Raw genomic sequence first — 20,795 nt, 5'->3', positions numbered from 1 at the left:
CAGAACTCTATACTAGAGTTGATTGTAAACGTTTGTAGGGATTGTGTATTTCTACAGACAATGTTGAATTGCTGAGTTTTATAAACTTTTTACAAGTGTGCTTTATATGTACATTTCTATGTAATAAAAAAGAAAAATAAATGTCTGTGAACTGGTCTCACTTCTTGGTTCACTTAATCCATAATTATTTAGTTATTGTCATCTTTGCATATTTCTTGAAGAGATCAGATATGGCGATGAGCTTCTCAGGTTTTGTATGATTTCATGAAACACCGTAAGCTGACAGGATGTCATCAGTTGAGTCTTGAGGTATTGTGGTTGGAAATCAAATTGAAGGGAGTTTCCTGTATGTACTGTATGGGTATCTATTTTTCCATGAGCAGAAGCCAACAGAGTTATATACAGGTGTTGTGATATGAACTGTACCCCACACCTGGCTGCATCACAGCTGACTAGGTTGATGTGGAAAATATTTCTAGGTGGGCAGTCAGGAAAATATTGAGCAATTTTGCAAATGTACCATTTTACATGACTCAGGCATAATCAGCTGGGTGGGCAATATTAGATTTTTGCTGGGCAAGGTCCCAACCTGTCCTGCACTGACCTGAGGGTCTGTCTGTGTGTAATACATATGTCATCATTACTGTAGTACCACTACTCAGTCATCCAGGGGGAGACCTGCACAGTATGGGCCTCTCAGCATAGATGGAGGTGGACAAGCTTAAGGTAGCGTGGGGAGAGGGTTGGGGGTTGTTATTGTTCCCAGTCCTTGACCCCACAGTTAAATGGCATTTTAGATTCAATGTCATGTTGTATTTAGTCCTGGCAAGAGGCTCTGCTCTCAGATAAGCATGTCTACATCTAGCCTTCTCGGCTTCCAAGCATTGTATGCTATGCTATGTCAGCTCTGGATTTAGGGGCATATGGCTGCCAACTGACACTAATGATAACACCTATACTGAAATTGATCATGGCTGCAGGACTAAGAAATGTGGATGTGGCCTCATTCATGAGCAACTGACGACACATGGTGGTTACAAATGAAATTGCATTTAATCAGATCCAGAAGAGTTTAGAATCATGAGTAAATCTCTTGCCCCATCTAGTGGTGACACTGCCCCAAGACTACACGGCACACACAGGACACATAAGTGGCCTACAGTAACCGTCAAGTTTTTTTTTGCTCTTTTCCATTTGCAATATGTTGATCTATTCATGTATCTACATATCTATGTTTCATCTAATGTCTATTAAGTATGGAGCAGCTAAGTCACGTCACTGAAGCTATAACTCATGATGTACAGTATATCGCCAATATACCACGCTTGTTCTGTGGTCATACGAGGCGCAGCCAGGCACGGTGCAACCAAGTAGACTACAGTACAGCCGAGTCAGGATCGGAATCAGTTTATTTCCAGGTAGTTTTTAAACATACTAGGAATTTGTTCTGGTTAGTTGGTGCATAACACTGATGGGTGGACAACATTAGACAGGGTGCAAGGACGGGGCACTGCAAAGACAGGACAGTGCAAATGAACAGTGCAAAATACAAGATACAAAATGGTCTGCGATGTGTGTCTATATAGTATGTGTACAGAGTGTTAATATGAGTGCAAAGTTTATATATAGCCTACGAGGTGCGACCGAAACGTCCCCGGATTGTGTCAGCCACGCTCATGCCTCTATTTGAATTGTTTAACCATTTTGAGAGTGTACTTTCTTTATTGTAATAAAATTGTTAAGTTTTGGAGGTTGGTAGAGAAAAGTGCCACAACTGTGACAAGCTACCCCTGCGACACTCTACAAAACAGCCTGACACAGAAGCACCGATTGAGTGAGGTGAACAATATTATACCAGAATAGTCGTGAGATATAGGGCAACAAATGGATATCATTGTTTTTTCCATTCAAATAGAGGCATGAGCGTGGCAGACACAATCACGGGGACTTTTCGGTCGCACCTCGTATACAATGTGTGTGCCGTTGTGATATGTGTGTGCAGTGCGAGCCTATTTACATTGCAATCAGAGGTCATGTGCAAGAAGTGCAAAAGTGAGAGTGTGTGTGTGTGGGGGGGGGGCTGGAGTCAGAGAGGGACACAAGCCTTATTGATGAGGCTGGTGGCCATGGGGAAGAAGCTGATTCTATGGCGTGAGATCTTGGTCCTGATGGACCGCAGCCTCCTGCCGGAGGGAAGTGGTTCAAAGAGATCATGACCGGGGTAGGAAGGGTCGGCCACAATCTTTCTAGCCCGCTGCAGGGCCCTGGAAGCATGCAGGCCCTGGAGGGATGGCAGATTGCAGCCGATCACCCTCTAAGCAGAGCGGATGATGCGCTGCAGTCTGGCCTTATCTTTAAGGGGGAGGTGAGGATAGATGGATGGAGGTGTAGAAGAGTACCATCATTGTCTTTGGCAATTTGAATTTCTCCCACGCCTCAGGAAGTACATCCTCTGCTGTACCTTCTTGGTGAGGGAGCTGATGTTTAGTTCCCACTTGAGGTCCCGGGAGATGATGGTGCCCAGGAAGCGGAAGAAGTCCACAGAGTCGACTGGGGAGTCATTCATGGATGGGTTCTTCCTGGAGTCTATATCTCCACTGTCTTAAGAGCGCTGAGCTCCAGGTTGTTTTGGCCACACCAAGACAGCAGATAGTCAGTCCCCCAGCTGTAGGACCTTGGGTATCTTGTCTCCCTCCATCTACATTGTGGATCTCCAATTTAGTGAGTAGGCCACTGGTGACCTCAGGTCCTCGGAGGATACAACAGTTGAGTAATTGATAGGTACACTGTAGCCTGCAGAACATACTGTGAGACAGATTCCAAGAGAGAAGTGGGGGATATATTGAGAGGAACTTATATGAGTGTCGGCACCGGGACATGGCCATCACCATTGAAGACTCAGTGGTGACACCGACTCAGACTGTGAGGAATCTGGGTGTGACCCCAGAATCGTCGTCACACGCTCTTGCAGATTCATACTCTACAACATCAGGAGGATTCGCCCTTTCCTCACTGATGAAACAGCGCAGGTGCTCATCCAGGCCCTGGTCATCTCCCGCTTGGACTACTGCAACTCCCTCCTTGCTGGGGCCCTGGCGTCAGCCATTAAACCCCCAGAACTTGTCCAGAAAGTTGCAGCTCACCTGGTGTTCAACCACCCCAAGTTCTCCCACACAACTTCCCTTCTCCGTTCCCTACACTACCTCCCTGTAGCGGCTCGCATCCAGTTTAAAACTCTGAGACTAGCTTACAGGGCAATGAAAGGAACAGCCCCCTCCTACCTCCAGGCCATGGTCAAACCCTACACCCCCTCCCGACTGCTACGCTCTGCAACCTCGGGGCGACTGGTTGCCCCGTCACTCCGAGGCCCCTGCGGTCGATCGACACACGGCTCTTCTCTGTCGTGGCCCCGCAGTGGTGGAATGAACTGACCACTGACGTCAGGACAGTAGAGTCGCTGCCCATCTTTCGTCGCAGGCTCAAAACTCATCTCTTCAAGAATAGAGTCTACAACGATCCTCCCTCTAAGCACCGACTGTATTTTAGATTGCCATTCTTGCGCTTTACCTTCAGCACTATTATGCTCTACTCACTTGTTTTTGAAAGGAGATTGTGAATTCTGGTAAGTAGTAGCCTAGTACACTGGCTTTTCCTACGTTAAGTGTATTATTGTTAGTCGCTTTGGATAAAAGCGTCTGCTAAATGACTGTAATGTAATGTAAAATGTAATAATAATAATAATAATCAGTTGATCCAATGAAAGGAATTTACAATACAATATGACTCAGTACTGATGAGTGTCTCTTTAAACTGTCCTTGTTTGTCAAGAGGGACGGTCACTGGATTTGTATTGGGATCCAATTAAGCAAGCATCAACAAGAACTACTGCGCCGTAGAGAGTATCTTTCTCTCGTGTCTCTTCACCGCTATGCTCGGTGTAGATAAGACACCACTGAACCACCAGATGGGGATATGTGAACATGCATTGACTTGAGCTGTACGACCCTGGCGTGCATGGATCTCTTATAACAGGAGTTACTCCATTAGAAAAGGCAGGCTGTTAATAATGCTGACAGCCAATGAGGTTCTGACTCTCCCGAATACAGTAGGCCTACATGTCGTGGTAACCTACGTATTAGGACTGTTTTGTGTAACAAAACTACATGACTTGCATTGTTTTACTGTACACTGTAGTCATTTCAGGAAAAGACAATGGCATAATGCATTTAGTAGCTAGGCTCATCAACCCAAGTGCATATAGTGTGGTTTACACTTGAATGTTTGTCCTGACCCAATATTGTGAAGTGTTTCACACTGTACTGATAAAACTAAAAGCAAACATACAGAGATTCATATACAAATAGATTGGTGATATTTACGCCGAAGCAAAACAAATAAACAAACATCTTCACTATAACGAACGTGGGGGTTTATTCTATTTTAGAAGCCTAGAATAGCCTACAATGCATCTCCGTACTATCTGAAGTGCAGCTGCTGGCAGTAGCTGTTTCCTGGCTGCGTGGTTTTGCTGAGCGAGCCTCCGCATCCCCCGGCCTTTACTTCACCCCAGGGTCCCCCCAGCACCCCAGGGGGCTGTTCTTACAGTGTATCATCACCAATTTATACAAACATACTGACATGACAGAGCTTCTTCTTAACTTTCTGAGATGAGTAGGCTATATTGCCCACTCGTCAGCCCATCTGATCTGACGCTCGACACTGTTGCATTACACAGTGTATCAGTGGTGGATATGAATGGGATTGACATTTGGACCTCATCTGAAATCTGCTGCTTAATGAAAAGGGCAAGGCCATGTCTGAGTCGTATTTCCACACTCAGGGGTCTTAGTGGGGGGTTGGGTGCAGGGGGGGGGCTCTCAATGAATCCCCTTCTTCTGGGCCACATACCGAGCAGAAGTTTGATTTATTTTATTTGTCTGAATACTTTTATTTACCAAATGTTCATGAGGTTGTGAAAGGTTGAAGAAATAATTGTTTGAACGGAGGGTAAAGAAGACTCCCTCTTGCTATAAACAATGAAATTTGATAATAATGTAGGCTAATCTAGCCTAATTGCCTTAGAGCTATTCGCCTATTGTATAGGCTAAATATTATAAATGTCTGTGCAACAATTACATTTTTGTTATTGATGATTATAATAATAGCTAGCCTACCTTTGAAAAAATATGATCATGTTTAAAAGTAAGTAGGCCTAGGCTAGCGTTGAGTGAAGTTTAACGTTTTGAAACTGGTCATTGTTCTCAAAATGGCTACAAGAATTGAACTGCTGCCGCTTTAAAACTCGACACGCCCAGATCCAACTGTTTTATGCAAATACATGCTGCGTAGAACAATCCGAACGTGCCATGAGCCAACCAGAAACGAGTTCCAACCGCGGGATATCTAAATTTCGCGGGACCAAGTTTGGCGGTAAAAAAAAAAAAGTTGTTCTTGTAAGCTTCTGTCCTCTTGAGTGACAAGCTAGCCCGTGTAGCTGGACAGACAACGGTCACAGGCAGTCACTGTTCTCCGTAAACTGAAGAATACTCTTAAAACCTGTCTTCTCCTGAGGAACCTGCAACTCAAGAAGAAAACACCAACATCTGCTGATTCTGGACTCGTTTATTGGACTTTTGTAGTTTATTTATTTCTTAGAATATTCAACTTAATCTAACGGACCTTACTCGTACTTTGTGGGACAAAGGACAATATCACTCTCAAGCAACACAATTCGTGTCTTGCATCAGATATATATAATGATAACTGACGTGCATATTAGCCTATTTGTAAATTGTGTACATCATTAACCACAATTCTGTTAGCTATAGCAAGGCTATGAAATTGTAGCTAGTAATTTTATAACCTTGAATCTTAAATTACAGTTAGTGAGCATAATCACCCGTTCCCACAGGGAATATAGCTAGCTAACGTAAGCTGTCGAATTGCAACAAGATTAGCCACATTTGTCGGTGCGCGACTAGTGAATTTACGGTTTCATTTCAACAATAAACTGTATTTAATTTTTTTTGGAAAAATGATGCGGATGCCCAAAGGCGTTTCTCCTGCGTCGGGTAGAGGGGCAGGCGGACTCTCGTGCTCGCAGAAGAAACTTCTGTCTGGAGTGAAGACTGACTTCTTCAGCACCGCACTCTCAAGCCCACCGATGAGCTCGGTACCGGCTGGATACTTCACCCAGATATGCAACGCGACAGCGGAACAAAGGGCGAACTGCCTGTATGCAACCCCCCACGGACCCGAGGCTAAACCCATCAGAGCATCATCTGGCCGACTCCCGGTAAAGACCAATCAAAAGATGCACTCTACTAGCTAGCTAGCTATTTGAATCGACATAATCACACATTATTGAGAGTGTCTTATATAATAGCTTAGCTACTACTAAATAGCGTGGGCACAGTTCATTCCTAATTTCCATTGCTATGCATGTATTTCAGAGGGTCCAAAATGCCTGACGTATGAACCACATAGTAGAGTCAGTGTGTGCACTGGACGTGAATGAATGGGATTGTCATTGCCAGTGCCTGGGAAACTTGTTTGTCTGTCGATGACATTTCTCCCGCACCCCAGCTGTAGCACACACTGTGTGTGTGTGTGTGTGTGTGTGTGTGGAGGGGGGGTGATAGTAATGTTTGGTCATTGATATGCAGGGTGAGTGGAGTCCCCTAAAATGAGAATGGATGATTGCCTCTCAATAGGAGGTGTGGGGTAACTTGGGCTGTGCTGGGGTATCATTGCATTGAACAATGCCCTTGGCTAGTGCCCCCCCCCCCCCCCCCATGAGAAAAGTTGTGAAGTGTCTATTTATACTGAGTTTAGGAAACGTGTCACATCTGGAGAGAGAGAGGAACTGGTCATTTGTTTCCCAACCAACCGAGCATTATCAGTAATTTGTCTGAAGATGGCCGTTTATTAGGCCCATAGTTCAGAGGCTGCCCTCCAGCCATCTGTCTAAACCCCTCCTCGTCTACCTCGTCCCGATCTGCACCTGTCAGGTCATGTCGCGTGCACCCACCCAAACTGCCAGTGCCTGTTACAGGGAGACGTGAAGGGTCACCGCTGGTCACCTCTCCCTGTATGCCTCCTCAACGGTTGCGGTTCCCTGTGAATTGCCAGGCCAGCGTGTTGACCTAAAGTTTCGTTCCAGATAGTAGAAAAAACACTGTAAGTGCCAGAGTGTGTTGTGCTACAGCGGGTCTAAAATATGCATGGAAATGTTTCTGCCGCAGTAATGTTTCTGGATTTTCTGTGAGTTGTGAGGTTTGACGTAGTGTGTGGGGATGAGCTAAGTGGGCCGTAGTGTGTGGGGATGAGCTAAGTGGGCCATAGTGTGTGGGGATGAGCTAAGTGGGCTGCATCACACCCTATTAACCCCACGAATGAAGTGGAGCCGCCATATTGTTGAAGTTGCCATATTGTACCTACAGTCATCCGAACTTCAATATTTCGCCACACCACGAGGCGAGAGCAACAACGACAGTGGTAGCGGCGGTAAAATAATTATTACAACCCGTAACAATCTTCTAAGACTTAGTGTGTGTGGGTCTGTGTGTCAGTGACGTTATAGTGTGTGTGTGTGTGTGTGTGTGTGTGTGTGGGGGGGGGGGGGTAGGGGAGAGGATAAGCTAGGGAGTGGATGTGGGATACAGCTCTGTGGTCATCACAAGATAATAGCATGCTTCAGATAAACACTCACCCAGTGTGTACAGACTGATAGTGCATACTTGTTTTCAAGCTCTGTGTGTGTGTGTGTGTGTGTGTGTGTGTGTGTGTGTACTCACTATAGTGACACTCGTTTGTCACTCGGTACAATAAAGTGACATGACTGACAGGACTTTCCCATAGTCCCTTGCTCAGTTAGTAAATTAAAACGAATGCCGGACTCTCAAGGTGCTGTCAGTTGTGACACCAGATAAGAGGCAGAGGATATCCCTGCCCGTCTCTCCTTCAGCTACAATGAAAAACAACAACGACTGGACTACAGCCGTCCTGGGCAGAGAGCTGTTCCTCAAGAGCTCACAGCCGGCCGGAAGACCCAGACACTAAGCAGAGAGCTATTTTTTTATCCTGCCCTGGAAACTTGAGAGAAATTGTGTGTGTGTGTGTGTGTGTGTGTGTGTGTGTGTGTGTGTGTGTGGTGAGGTTGATAATGCGTGTGAGAGAAAGAGAGAGAGCAGTTGCGCCAGAGAAAGAGAGTCAGAGCAGCGGTGCGTCCTCTGTCTACATCCCTATCCCCGCTCTGCTGAATTGAAAACACTTTGGGCCGCACCGCGAGGAACCGACAACGACCTGCCGCCAAAGTCGTCATCGTCCTTGTTGGCTGGCCCAATGAGAGAGAGGGCCGGGGTGTAGCCACCCTCGGAAGTCACATGTGGTTGGCACTGAGGCAGCAGAGCAGCAGTTGGGTGTAGCTTCATTCCACAAGGCCCCGACTAGCAGCTACTGCGCATGACTTTCTTGTGAAGGAGTGTTCTCCACTGGACACAAACTGCAGTGAGGTACCAATTAGCATGTGTGTGCAGAGGATAGCCTACCCGCTGTAACTAGAGAATGTGTGAGGTTTTGGGATCTGTGGCCCCGTAGCCGTGTGTGTGTGTGTGTGTGTGTGTGTGTGTGTTTGTGTGTGTGTAAGGATGAGATTTATGCTCAGGCAAAGGTTACAGAGTGCTCAGGCTTTAGGACCTAGAATAACAACGTGTGTGTGTGTGAGAGAGAGAGAGATATAGAGAGAAACTGTTGTCATTTGAATGATCTGCCCCTGTTTTTAAAACCGATACCGAGGTTTGATGGGGGTGGGGGGGGCTCTGTGGTATAGGCACAGGCAGCTACCACAGAATCCCTCCTCGCGTCCCGGACCCCCGCCTCTCCTAGGAGCCCCATTCAACTTGAGGGCGTGAGATTGCCCACTCGGCTTGTTTATGCTCCCAAAAGCTCTGTTCTCGGTTCCCCCATGGTCCCGGGGGAGGGGGGGTTCATTCCAAAGTGCCCCCCCCCGGTCCCCACCTCTACGACCACCAGCCCTTCTCTGACACCTGGACAATGCCATCACAAAACAGCCCGACCTTCTCATTGTTTTTCGGAGCTCCCATGTTCCATGGGTGTGGTGCAGGTTTGTGTGACGTGTTTGTGTGTGTGTTTGTAGGTGTGTGTAGGGGTGTGTGTAAATGTATGTGTGACCAGGCACATTGAAACCTGTCCCAGTCGGGGTCAACTCTAGCTCTATGTAGGCTGCATTCCTAAGCTCTTGATAGGTGAGGACTGCCACCGTAGGCCAGACTTGACAGGCAGACCTCACGCGACTGAGACCTCTATGGAGAGAGATCACAATCACCAGAATGGCGCGAAATAGGGAGGGAGGAGAGAGGGGAGGGGGGAGAGGGAGGGAGGAGAGGGGGGAGGGAGTGAGGAGAGAGGGGGGGGGGGAGATAGTAAGATGGTGAGTAGCTGTACTCACGTGCCAATACTGGGTGTAACCTGGCTGAGGCAATCATGTCAGTAGGTTGTGTGACACTGTAGCTCATCGTATTCATGTCGCTAGAGAGAGGATAGAGTAACTGTGTGTTCGTGTGTGTGTGTGTGTGTGTGTGTGCGTGTGTGTATACAGAGATAGAGCTCAGGCCGGTCGTTAAGGTGGAGCCGTATTCAAATCCATGTGTGTCTCTTGCTAATGTGCTGGTATTTGTTCCTTCAACGGTTTGTTGGAAACTGGAGAGATCAGTCTCTTTCTCAATCTCTGTGTGTAATAGATGTGAGTCAGGCGTTGTTTTCACAAGGCTAGAACGCATGTGTGTGTGTATGTGTGTCCAGACGTGTGTGTGTTTAGTCACTATTCAACAGCAGAGCGGCTCAGGTTTTTTCCAGCATAGAGGAATTTTTGTCGCCCCCCCCCCCCCCAAAGAGGTTTCAGCCAGCGCCAAAGGAACATCACCAGTGCCAAAATGATCAAAATTGAGATTAAAAATAGCAATTCAAATCCTCTCCGAATGTGTTTAATAGCTTGCTTCAAGTGCAGCCCATCCCTCTTTCTTTCAATGTCGGTGGTTTGGACCAATAGGAATCAGGTTACTAGGCAGGTTATCAGTTATCTTCAACATTTTGGCTTCACATCCATTTTGTGTCACGTCGGACATTTCCCGCGATTGTTCAGTTAGTTCATTCAGAACGACAGCGAAGGACATAGGCCTATATTAGTATATTTGGTACGATACTCTGCATAAAAATAATAATCTGCGCGCATGCATGACCCCCCCAAAGACTCATTCTGAGCCAGGAAAACCTCCGGCTCACTCTCAGCGTGGCGCGGCAGCCTGCTGGCTGGGAAACAGTGAAGGTGTGTTCTCTAGCCGAGGCCATGTTTGCAAAGTGTTGACTCAGCTTTAAAAACTCATTCAAACCTGGACGCCCCTCTCTCTCTCTCTCTCTCTCTCTCTCTCTCTCTCTCTCTCTCTCTCTCTTGCCCTCTGACTAGCAGCTGCTGTAGGCAGAGAGGGGCAGCAGGAAGGGGAAGGCCCTCTCTCTGTCGCTCAGTCACAAACAGTTGTCACCGACCTCCACGCTAGACCCTGCCAAACCACAGAAGGAGAATCAGAATCCCATTTGTTAGTGGAAGCGCCCGTGCCAAGAATGAGTCTTTTGAGTGTTCAGCACCTGACTCACACGGAGACAGGCATGGCTACGTTCGCGTAGAAGAGAATTCTGGAAACCCACACGTGGGCTAATCTTCGTTGTCGTTCTTCTGCGGTTTCTGTAGCTGACAGCTTCACTCGGAGAGGGGTTTCAGAAGACAAAGGGTCAAACGCGGATGATCCCCCGGGACTACAGTGGTGGTGACATATCTCTCCACCCCCCACCTATCCCTTCCCCCGGGGGGTGTAGCTCAGCTCACTTCCTCCTGCCGGGTCACATGACGTCGGCCGCTGGTCTCTTCTTCCCTTCAGAGAGAGACGTGTCAGAAGGACTATGGTGTCTACTGTAGATCACCCCAGGGAGGAGCAGAGAGGAGAAAGACTGCAGGGGGGGGGGGGCTACCTGTCCACTGTGCTGCTGTTACTGCGCTAATGTACGGTATCACCGGCTCTAGATCTCTACCATGCTAGCGTGTGTTACTGCGCTAATGTACGGTATCACCGGCTCTAGATCTCTACCATGCTAGCGTGTGTTACTGCGCTAATGTACGGTATCACCGGCTCTAGATCTCTACCATGCTAGCGTGTGTTACTGCGCTAATGTACGGTATCACCGGCTCTAGATCTCTACCATGCTAGCGTGGAGATGTGTTGGAGATTGGGACTGTGTGACCTCTGGGCTGGCTGTGGGTTAACAAAGCTGAGCATGGAATGCGAAAGTGGAATGCTTGTGTGTGTGTGTGTGTGTGTGTGTGTGTGTGTGTGTGTGTGTGTGTGTGTGTGTGTGTGTGTATGTGTGTGTGAGAGCGTATGCTGTATGGATTAGACAGGTTCACTGGCACCTCCCTCCCTACACACACACACACCACATGCTGGGCTGTCCCAGATGTCGCCACTAACAGGTGGATGTGTCATGGAGGACACTGAAACAATAGACCCCTTCTCTCTCTCTCTCTCTCTCCCTCCTCCATACTCTCCCGTTCACACTCATACCACACTCTTAGATATGCCCAGACATAGTTAAAAGTGAGTAGTGATTTCAGTTCTGAAATCCTCTAATAGGCATACTGTCCATCAGGCTAGGCGTGGCAAGCCGCTGTGTGTTGCCGGGCAGGGAGGGACATGTGGAGGCTGATAGGCATGGTCGGGTTCGACCTGTTCCAGGGCCATATCCTACAGATAACGCCCTGTTACTCTCAATGCAATTTACCTATGAATGCGCTTCCTCGGCCCGCTCGTTCCGAGTCTACAGACAAAACCGTTTCGTTACTCACCAAAGTAAAAACATCGTTGGAAAGATGAAAGCCTTTTCTCCGAGGTCACTACAGTTTGAAGTCCCCCACCTTTCAAATAAAAGGAGCAGGTCTAGGTGGGGGGGGGGTTCTGGAGTTATTTTCCCTGAGGTATTGAGGGAAAGGAAGGGGGCAGAGAGAGAAGGCCTCAGACAGACAGGGCCCCGAGCTCTGGCCAGTATTCACCCTGAGGGTGAGGGGAGGAAGAGAGAAGGAGAGGGAGGCACTCAAGTCACTACACCACCTACCCCCCTTCCTTCTACAAGCAGGTACTAATTACCCAGCAGTCCTAGCACCGTCTGGATGAAATCCTACGCCTCGTTAGCTCACTCACCCATAGGTAGAGAGAGTGCCTATAGGTAGGTGTGTGTGTGTGTGGCCTGCTGGCCTCTGATTCTGTTAATCTTTGACAGGGTACAGTCAGCGGTGATCATTAAAGTTAAAGGTTAAAGTCCCAATGATTGTCACACACCTGAGTGTGAAATTTGTTCTCCGCATTTGACCCATCCCCTGGGGGAGCGGTGAGCAGCAGCGGTGCCGCGCTCGGGAGTCATTTGGTGATGTAGCCCCCCCAATTCCAACCCTTGATGCTGAGTACCAAGCAGGGAGGCAATGGGTACCATTTTAATAGTCTTTGGTATGACTCGGCCGGGGATCGAACTCACAAACTCCCAGTCTCAGGGCGGACACTCTAAACACAAGGCCACTGAGCTGGTTCAGGGGAGTAGGTCAGTGAGTGTGTGTGTGTCAAGCAGGTCTCTTGGCAGCTGTGCGTGTGTGTGTGTATCATAGGCGACCTGTGGATGGAGCAGGTCTCGTGGCGGCAGTGTGTGTGGTGTCAGGAACGTGGCGAGCCCACCTGAGTGTTCTCTGAAGACAGGCAGTAGAGGGCAGACGGAGAACGAGAGGGGGTCTGGAACGGGGGAGGAGTGGAGGAGGGGGAACGGGGGAGTTGTTGGCTGAGTCCAGGGATTTCTTGACGTTTGGCGGGCAATTGGTCGGGAGGCGGTCTCACCCCCCCAACCCCCTCTTGGAAGTGCTTGAGAATGTGTGAGAGAGCTTTGTTCCAGGTTTTGAGGACCACCGCTGCATTTACAACCTTGCACCTTTCAGCAGCCCCTATTTAACATTTTCCCCCACCATCAGTACAGACGTGACAGCACTACGGACGGGCTGGGCTCATTCTATAGACCTTCTCCATCACATCCACATGATCTACAGCTCTACAGGATGTGTTAAATGACAATAGGCCTTGTTAAGCATTCAGACTCTTGAGGGCTGGTTTCAATAGACTACAGCTGTGATTCTATCAATCTGCCAGATATTTCAGTCCCGGTCGTCATATTCAACTTTATTTGAAACTGTCCTAAGGGGATGTAAGCATATGATATGATGGTGGTGGTTTACAGAATTAATATAATTATAATATTTTCTGGAGCTTGAGGGTCTTTATTGGCCACACGTAACACACACAAACACACGTGAGTGAGGAGCGACACACAACACACAACACACACACACACACACACACACACACACACACACACACGTCTTCACTGGTCGCCAGTGGAAATTGTCCTCTACATTTATCCCATCCAAGCTGTCCTCCTCCAGGGGCAGCCAGGAGCAGTGGGCAGCCTCGTCAGTGTCCAAGTCCAAGTGCTTGGACTTGGGACCGGCCGAAGAGCATCTGTTCTTCTGCATAGTTTTCGTATTGGGTTCTTTTGGGAGGAAAACCCTTGCGAACACGGGAAAGGCCTGAGACCTTCTTGCTGTGAGGCAACAGTGCTAAGTACTGCGCCACCGTGCCACATGTGAGCAATTTGGGCTTCAGTATCTTGCTCAAGGACACTAAGGCACACTGCTGGGAGCAGGGATCGAACCGGGGACCTACCAATCACCAGCCAGACACTCTATCTCCTGAGCTAGGCCAAAGCCAACCTGGCATTTATAGTTGAAAGAAAAGGGAAAACTATAACTGAAATAGGTGCTAGTGGCATACATATTCAAATCCTGGCACTAGTGTGTTAAGCCTTTAATGTGTGTGCTAAGATATTTAAAAATATATATCGAAAAAAATGTTTTCTATTGTGGCTTTAACATTGTTGCTGTCTCTGTCTGTCTCTATTAAATGCAAACGAATTCAGAGAACCTTTATTGACACGACAAGTGTTTTTAAACTTCAAAGTAAACTTTGCCAAGGCATCAGTGAAACAAAATGTTCCTGAACCCCTTTGCTGTCTCACATGAACCCACGGCTCTCTGCTGCCCCCTGCAGGCCAAGAGGAAGCTGGACCTGGAAGACCCGCTGTACCTGCCAGACTTCAGGACCCCGAAGGGCAAAGGCAGCGCCGCAGCCAGGGTCCCCAGTCCCAGGAGTGAGTAACTATCTGTCTGTCTGTCTGTCTGTCTGTCTGTCTGTCTGTCTGTCTGTCTGTCTGCCTGCCTGCCTGCCTGCCTGTCTGCCTGCCTGTCTGTCTGTCTGTCTGTCTGTCTGTCTGTCTGTCTGTCGTCTGTCTGTCTGTCTGTCTGCCTGCCTGCCTGCCTGCCTGCCTGCCTGCCTGTCTGTCTGTCTGTCTGTCTGTCTGTCTGTCTGTCTGTCTGTCTGCCTGCCTGTCTGTCTGTCTGCCTGCCTGTCTGTCTGTCTGTCTGTCTGTCTGCCTGCCTGCCTGCCTGCCTGCCTGCCTGCCTGTCTGCCTGCCTGCCTGCCTGCCTGTCTGTCTGTCTGCCTGTCTGTGTGTCTGTCTGTCTGTCTGTCTGTCTGTCTGTCTGTCTGTCTGTCTGTCTGTCCGTCCGTCCGTCTGTCTGTCTGCCGGATAAGGAGGGGGGAGAGGGGTGGATAGCTGGATGGTTAGATGCTAGAAGGAATGCAATAGTAGCCTAAATTATGTCTAACATTCATCTCATACATAGACACACAATCCTACATTTGTTTCTCAGTTCTCAGCCCCTCATATCCAACATAACCCCATCCCTACTTCCTCCCCTACAGCCCCCAAGTCTCCAGGCGAGCGGACGCGCTACGACACCTCCCTGGGCCTGCTGACCAAGAAGTTTGTGGGTCTGCTCAGCGAGTCTCCGGACGGAGTCCTGGACCTCAACTGGGCCACCGAGGTGCTGGAGGTCCAGAAGAGACGCATCTACGACATCACCAACGTCCTGGAAGGGGTGCAGCTCATCCGCAAGAAGTCCAAGAACAACATCCAGTGGATGTGAGTCCAGCAGACCAAATACCTCATTTACAACCACTTGATTATGATACAACATCCAGTGGATATGAGTCCAGTAAACTAAAGACTTACTTGTTTATGATACAGAGAAACAGGAGACTGGAGACTAACACAGATTTTAAAGCACCAGGTAGAGACACCGTGAGCCAGAGGACACATCCCTAGAGAACTCCTAGACGTTGTCCATGTTTATTTTAAACAGCTAATCTAGCTGCTAATCCAGCTCTTTTACATTTAACCAATTAAATCAAATTAACCATTAATTTAGTGAGTGAATCATCAAGACTGTACTTGGTATGATACATTTGTGTTTATACTTGCTGTTGTGGTTCCTAGATGAACCTGACTGACTGACTGACTGACTATGTATGTGTGTGTTGTCCCAGGGTGGGCGGTGTGTTTGAGGGCTCTGCGGGTGGAGGGGAGAAGGCCAGGTCCCTGAAGAGAGAGCTGGGAGACCTGGAGAGAGCGGAGAAGGCTCTGGACGACCTGATCCAGACCAGCAGCACGCAGCTCAAACAGCTGACCGAGCACAAGGACAACCAGAGATATCCTTCCAGTCGAACCGCTGCTGCTCCGAGTGTGCGTGTGTGTGTGTGTGAGTCTGTGTGCTTGCGTGTGAGTACAGACATACATACAGTACATACAGTACATACAGTACATACATACATACATACATACATACATACATACATACATACAGACATACAGACATACAGACATATTGACTTAGCAGATAACGCTCCACATGAGGACACACGTCTCAGCCGTGTTGGTTGGTCGGCATTCCTTGACTCTGCCCCACGTTAGGCTACGTGACCTATCAGGACATCCGCTCCATTGGCAGTCTGCAGGACCAGACGGTCATCGCCGTCAAGGCCCCCTCCGAGACCAAGCTGGAGGTCCCAGAGTCCCCGGGGGTGAGTAGGAGGAGCCTGTCTGGGCCATAGGCCCACTCTCAGCAAGGCTCCGCCCTGCGGCAGTGACTCCAGCTGTGGTTGCAAACCTCTGACTGACTGTCATGTAACTTCCAAGAGATTTTTAAGAGATTGCGAAGCCCTTCCGTGTCTCTCTGCTCTGATGGTCCACCGTCAACCCCTAATTCTGGATTGTCCACTATCACTCTGACCCCCGTCTCCCTCTCCTGTCCCCGCCTCCTGTACGAATACAATGTGTGGATTAGACGATTTCAGACTCCCTAACCCATCCCCCCTCCCCATTCCCAGATCCCGCTGCAGATCTACCTGAAGAGTAAGAACGGGCCCATCGAGGTGTACCTCTGTCCTGAGGAGGGGCTGGAGGGCGCCAGCCCGGTCAAGAGCACCGCCACCCCTAGGAAGAACTACCCCCACCCCCTGGGACGCCCCGCCACCCCCACCTCCACCGCTGCACCCTCCTCCCACTACAGCGTCAAACAGGAGCCTGTGGAGGGTAAGCTGACTCGGGGGAACGAGAGGGTGCTGGTTAGAGTCGGGTGCAACAAACAACTATTTCAATAGTCGAGTAGTCACCGATTATTGAAACGATTAGTCGACTAGTCGTTTAATTTACTTAAAAAAAAAAAAAATTACAACAATAACTCGGTTAATGTCATGAATATAAAATGTCTCTTATGGTATTTAGCCATCAGCTTTAAATTTAGCAAGACAAGAAAGAACAAACTTCCATTAAAAAATTGCTTGTTTTACCATTTTGTCCTGCTGCGTGAACTCTGAATGCTATTGCGCAATGCGCATGTGCGACTCCGGGGGGGGGGGGGGGACAAAAACAAACAAAAATCCCTCAGGCTATCCAGACGACAATAACGACAACTAAAATTGTTGGCGACTATTTGTATTGTCGATTATTAATCGATTAATCGTTGCAGCCCTACTCTGGAGTGCCTCTGCTCAGGGCCACATCTGTGTCGTTTACACACAACTCTGTCTCTATCTTTCCATCTGTCGGTCCTCATGTCTGGTCACTAATCCCCGTCCCCCCTCCCCCCCGACCAGCTGACCTGTCCAGACCCAGCGCCCTGCCCGCCCCCGGCACCCCCAGCAGCAGCAGCGGCGGTGCTCCCCCCGTGGTGCCCCCCAGTAGTACCGGCTCTCTGCTGGACGTGGAGGGGCTCCTGGGCCTGCCCCCCAGCCTGCTCCAGATCACCGAGGACCAGCTCCCCGGACCCTCCTTCACCCCCGACCCCAACGCCCCCTTCGTCAGCTTCTCGCCCCTCGACCAGCACGACTACCTTTGGGGGCTGGAGGACGGGGAGGGCGTGTCCGACTTCTTCGACACCTACGACCTGGGGGATCTGCTCCGCAGTTGAGAGAGAGACGGAGAGAGAGAAAGAGGGATGCTGTAGAGAGGGAGGGATGGATGGAGGGAACAGAGAGGGAGGGTGGAGGAGGGCTAATGTGGGGACTGACCAGGGGGAAGGAAATCGAGGTGGAGGAGGGTTAGAGTGGGAGGGAGGGATGAGGGAGGGATGGTGTACATATGTGGGGTGGGGAACGCTTCACTAAGAAGCCACCCGTGCTTCCTCTTATGTTTTATAATACAAAAATATTTTTTTATTTTTTGTTGGGGGTCGACCAACTCTGGTGCATGCACTGTCCAGCGTACAAAGCTGTCAATGTGACCAATTTAAAAAAAATAAAACGGGGTAAAAAATGAAGGAAAAAAAACGGACGGTTTGCTTCCGTTAAGTTCATAATCTCTGCCGACTGATAAAACACAGCCGACTGATGAAATACAGTAGCCATCTTTTATGCATATCAGATGTAGACCCGCAAAAATAAATGGGGCATTTGGGCTTTGTTGGGTGTTTACATCGAAAAACTCAGGAATTTTTGTATTCTTTTTTTTCTCCAAAGTCTTAATGTTTGTTCCACTCTTTAGCCATCAGGGGGCAGCATTCTATTAATTGAGTTTTAACTCTCCAGCTTTATTACAGGGTTGAATCACTGTATGTGTATAAGCTACCCAAAACCACAAGGACCCTGTCCAGAAACAACCCCCTCAGCCCTCAACACTCAATAACATCTGACAGGACTGGATGACTTGCCTCAGCAACCTGTTCTCTAATAGATTGAGTTGAATGGCCACCATGTTGTTTCTGCTTCTCTAACCCTGTCAGATCTAGAGAGAGTGATGTCTGGGGGGCCCACAGGTTTCTCCACAGGTCCATGTTGATTTCTGACCATGTTGTTGCTTTGGGTAATCATAGTCTTTCCATCAGATGTGATGGTCTGGTGTTTAAGCTGCCTGGTGTTTAAGCTGCCTATCTGCAAGTCTCTACCTCCCTCTAAGCCCAAAAAGGTTTATGTACGGTCGGACAGGCAGTTTCCTGTGGCAGAGGCAGGGTGTGACTGTGCGTGTCTCTGAGCTTCACAGAGGTCATGATCTGTGTGATGGATCCAACAACCAAACCATATCTACCTATTTTAACCCTTTGTTGACCAGGCGACTGACCAGAGTATCTCGTGTAAAATTGGCAGCTTAACGCATGTGTTTATGAAAGTTCTCTCCATCAATGTGAAGTCAATGCAATTTTTGATACACATTGAGGGACTTTTTAGTATAAAATAACTATATTTCTAAGGAAAATGTTCAGTAAGGGTATGCTAATATGCAAACATCTGGGTGTAATGTGTGTTTTGATTCAGGGGGGAATTAAGTAATTTTATTCCTAGGAATTAGGTAATTGTATTCCTCCTGCATGAAATGGATAAAGTCTTCGATTCAGTGGCAGTGTGCGCACCCACAGAGGAACAACAAAAAATGTCTGTTCAGTTTTCTCTTTAATGAACACTTTCCCCCATGTGTGTTGGTTGAAACCAGTAAGTCAGGAGAGAGGCCAGAGAATCGCCCCCCAAGGTCAAAACTGTTACTCCCTCCTCTGGTCATTCCGGCTGTTCTAGAACGTCGCTAGATAACAGCATTCTAGAAGTCTCAGAGATGCGGTCACGCTTGAGTTCTCTGCTGGGGTCTTTTTCTGCCTTTCCCCTGACAGTGCGGGTGAAGTCAAATGTCCTGTCCTAACAAAACTTGAAATTTTGTGTGTGTGTGTGTGTGTGTGTGTGTGTGTGTGTGTGTGTGTGCAAATTTGGGAAATAGGTGTGTTTTTTTTATTATTAGGTTTAGATTAGAACATTTGAATAAATGTAGTTTTTTCAATTAGCATTATTTTTTGTAATTGTACAGAATTGTTTTGTATTTATACATTTCATTTCGTTTTTGTTTGGCTTTTTCCGGAAGAGAATTGGAATGTTAACACTGACCATTGTAAAGAGAAAAACGACTGTACCTGTGTGACATGCAGCACTTAGTATTTTGTAATATTGTGTGATCTGTTTGAATTAAATAAAGTATTGAACCCACGGTGGTACTTGCAGTGTTCTGTGTCCATTTCTGATGACATCAGATACAGTAGAGTTCTCTTTCTGTGCCGCATGCAATATTGTTAAGACACCTCTGGTATCTCAATCCTCTCACTGTCTTCATAGCTTCCATTCTAACATTCTCACTAGTCCTAGCATAGGCTAATGTTTTGATGAACCAATTTGCATCTGCTTTGATTGATTGATTGATTGATTGATTTATTGGGTAAAAGTACAAAGAAACAGTACATCCCAGAGGATAGCATGATAAAAGCATACACTTGTTTCCAACATGGTCCTCGTTGGTGGACATAACAAAACAAAACATACACAAGAACATACATAAAACAGTCAATACAGTTCCACCCACATTCACTAAAACATACTATGTATGGATGCATATGAGTACAGTCTGAGTGTGTATGACTATTTGTGATAATGTAGGATGTATAGGCTATGTGTATGTATTTTATACTATAAAATCAAATATAATTTATGTGTGTGTGTGTATGGTGTGAGTAAACATGTCTAAGGAAAACATGATGTCTTCCAGAGATGTAGCCTAATCTGATTAGAAAAGGCATTTAAAGATGGTGCTACCTTGACAGACAGAGGAAGACTATTCCATAATACAACACCTAACAGGTTGCAGGTTACAGGTTGCTTTGTTTTAGGCAGGTTTGGCAGGTCAGGTATAAGAGCTGTGGCTAGGATGACTTACCAGCCAAATACAGGTTGCAGCATATCTTTATTGGTGAGATATACAGCAGGAAGAGAGACTACAAGTCAGCGATGCTCCCCAGTGGAGTTGAACAGGTAACGTCTCCCAGAGACTGTAGAGACGGGAAGTGAGCAGCAAGTTAATAAGGGTGACTGTTCACATTACAGGCACTAAGACAACAAGGAATAAACAATTGATGTAAAGGGTGGCCATCTTTTAACAGGCTGTGTAAGCACAGCTCTTACCTGGATCTTGTTCTTTAGCCTACTGTCAAACCTATGAGAGAGATTTTTTAAATCTAAATTGATGTTTACTGTAAATCTCATCCAGACTGCATCTCACACTGACTACACAGTTTCCTTAGTCCCTGACTACACAGTTTCCTTAGTGGACACTTACCATGAGCTCCTCCTGCAGGTTGACTTTAGACAGGTTGACGTCGCCATCTAGTGTTCACTGCAGAGGAAACACATCTAATATTAGTTCCTCTGGAAGATCATTGAAGCAGATAAAGCTATACTCATTTTACAAATAAATTGCACAAAACCAGA

At 47.7% G+C, this 20,795-nt stretch overlaps 1 protein-coding gene across 1 annotated transcript; it reads left to right on the top strand.

Moving 5' to 3' along the window:
- Positions 1-6,034: 6,034 nt before the first annotated feature.
- On the top strand, positions 6,035-17,470 carry e2f2 (E2F transcription factor 2; the record flags this gene model as incomplete). Its single annotated transcript, XM_084438100.1, has 7 exons — positions 6,035-6,295; positions 14,211-14,310; positions 14,925-15,144; positions 15,549-15,748; positions 15,973-16,082; positions 16,389-16,593; positions 17,157-17,470. The coding sequence occupies 7 exons, from the start codon at positions 6,035-6,037 to the stop codon at positions 17,468-17,470; spliced, it is 1,410 nt and encodes a 469-aa protein (XP_084294226.1).
- Between the last annotated feature and the right edge of the window lie 3,325 nt (positions 17,471-20,795).

The sequence above is a fragment of the Borostomias antarcticus genome (genome assembly GCF_949987555.1).
Source record: "Borostomias antarcticus genome assembly, chromosome: 5".
In the NCBI taxonomy this organism is placed as follows: domain Eukaryota; kingdom Metazoa; phylum Chordata; class Actinopteri; order Stomiiformes; family Stomiidae; genus Borostomias; species Borostomias antarcticus.
Note: the sequence above shows the minus strand (reverse complement) of the source record. Positions and strands in the feature narration are given on the sequence as shown.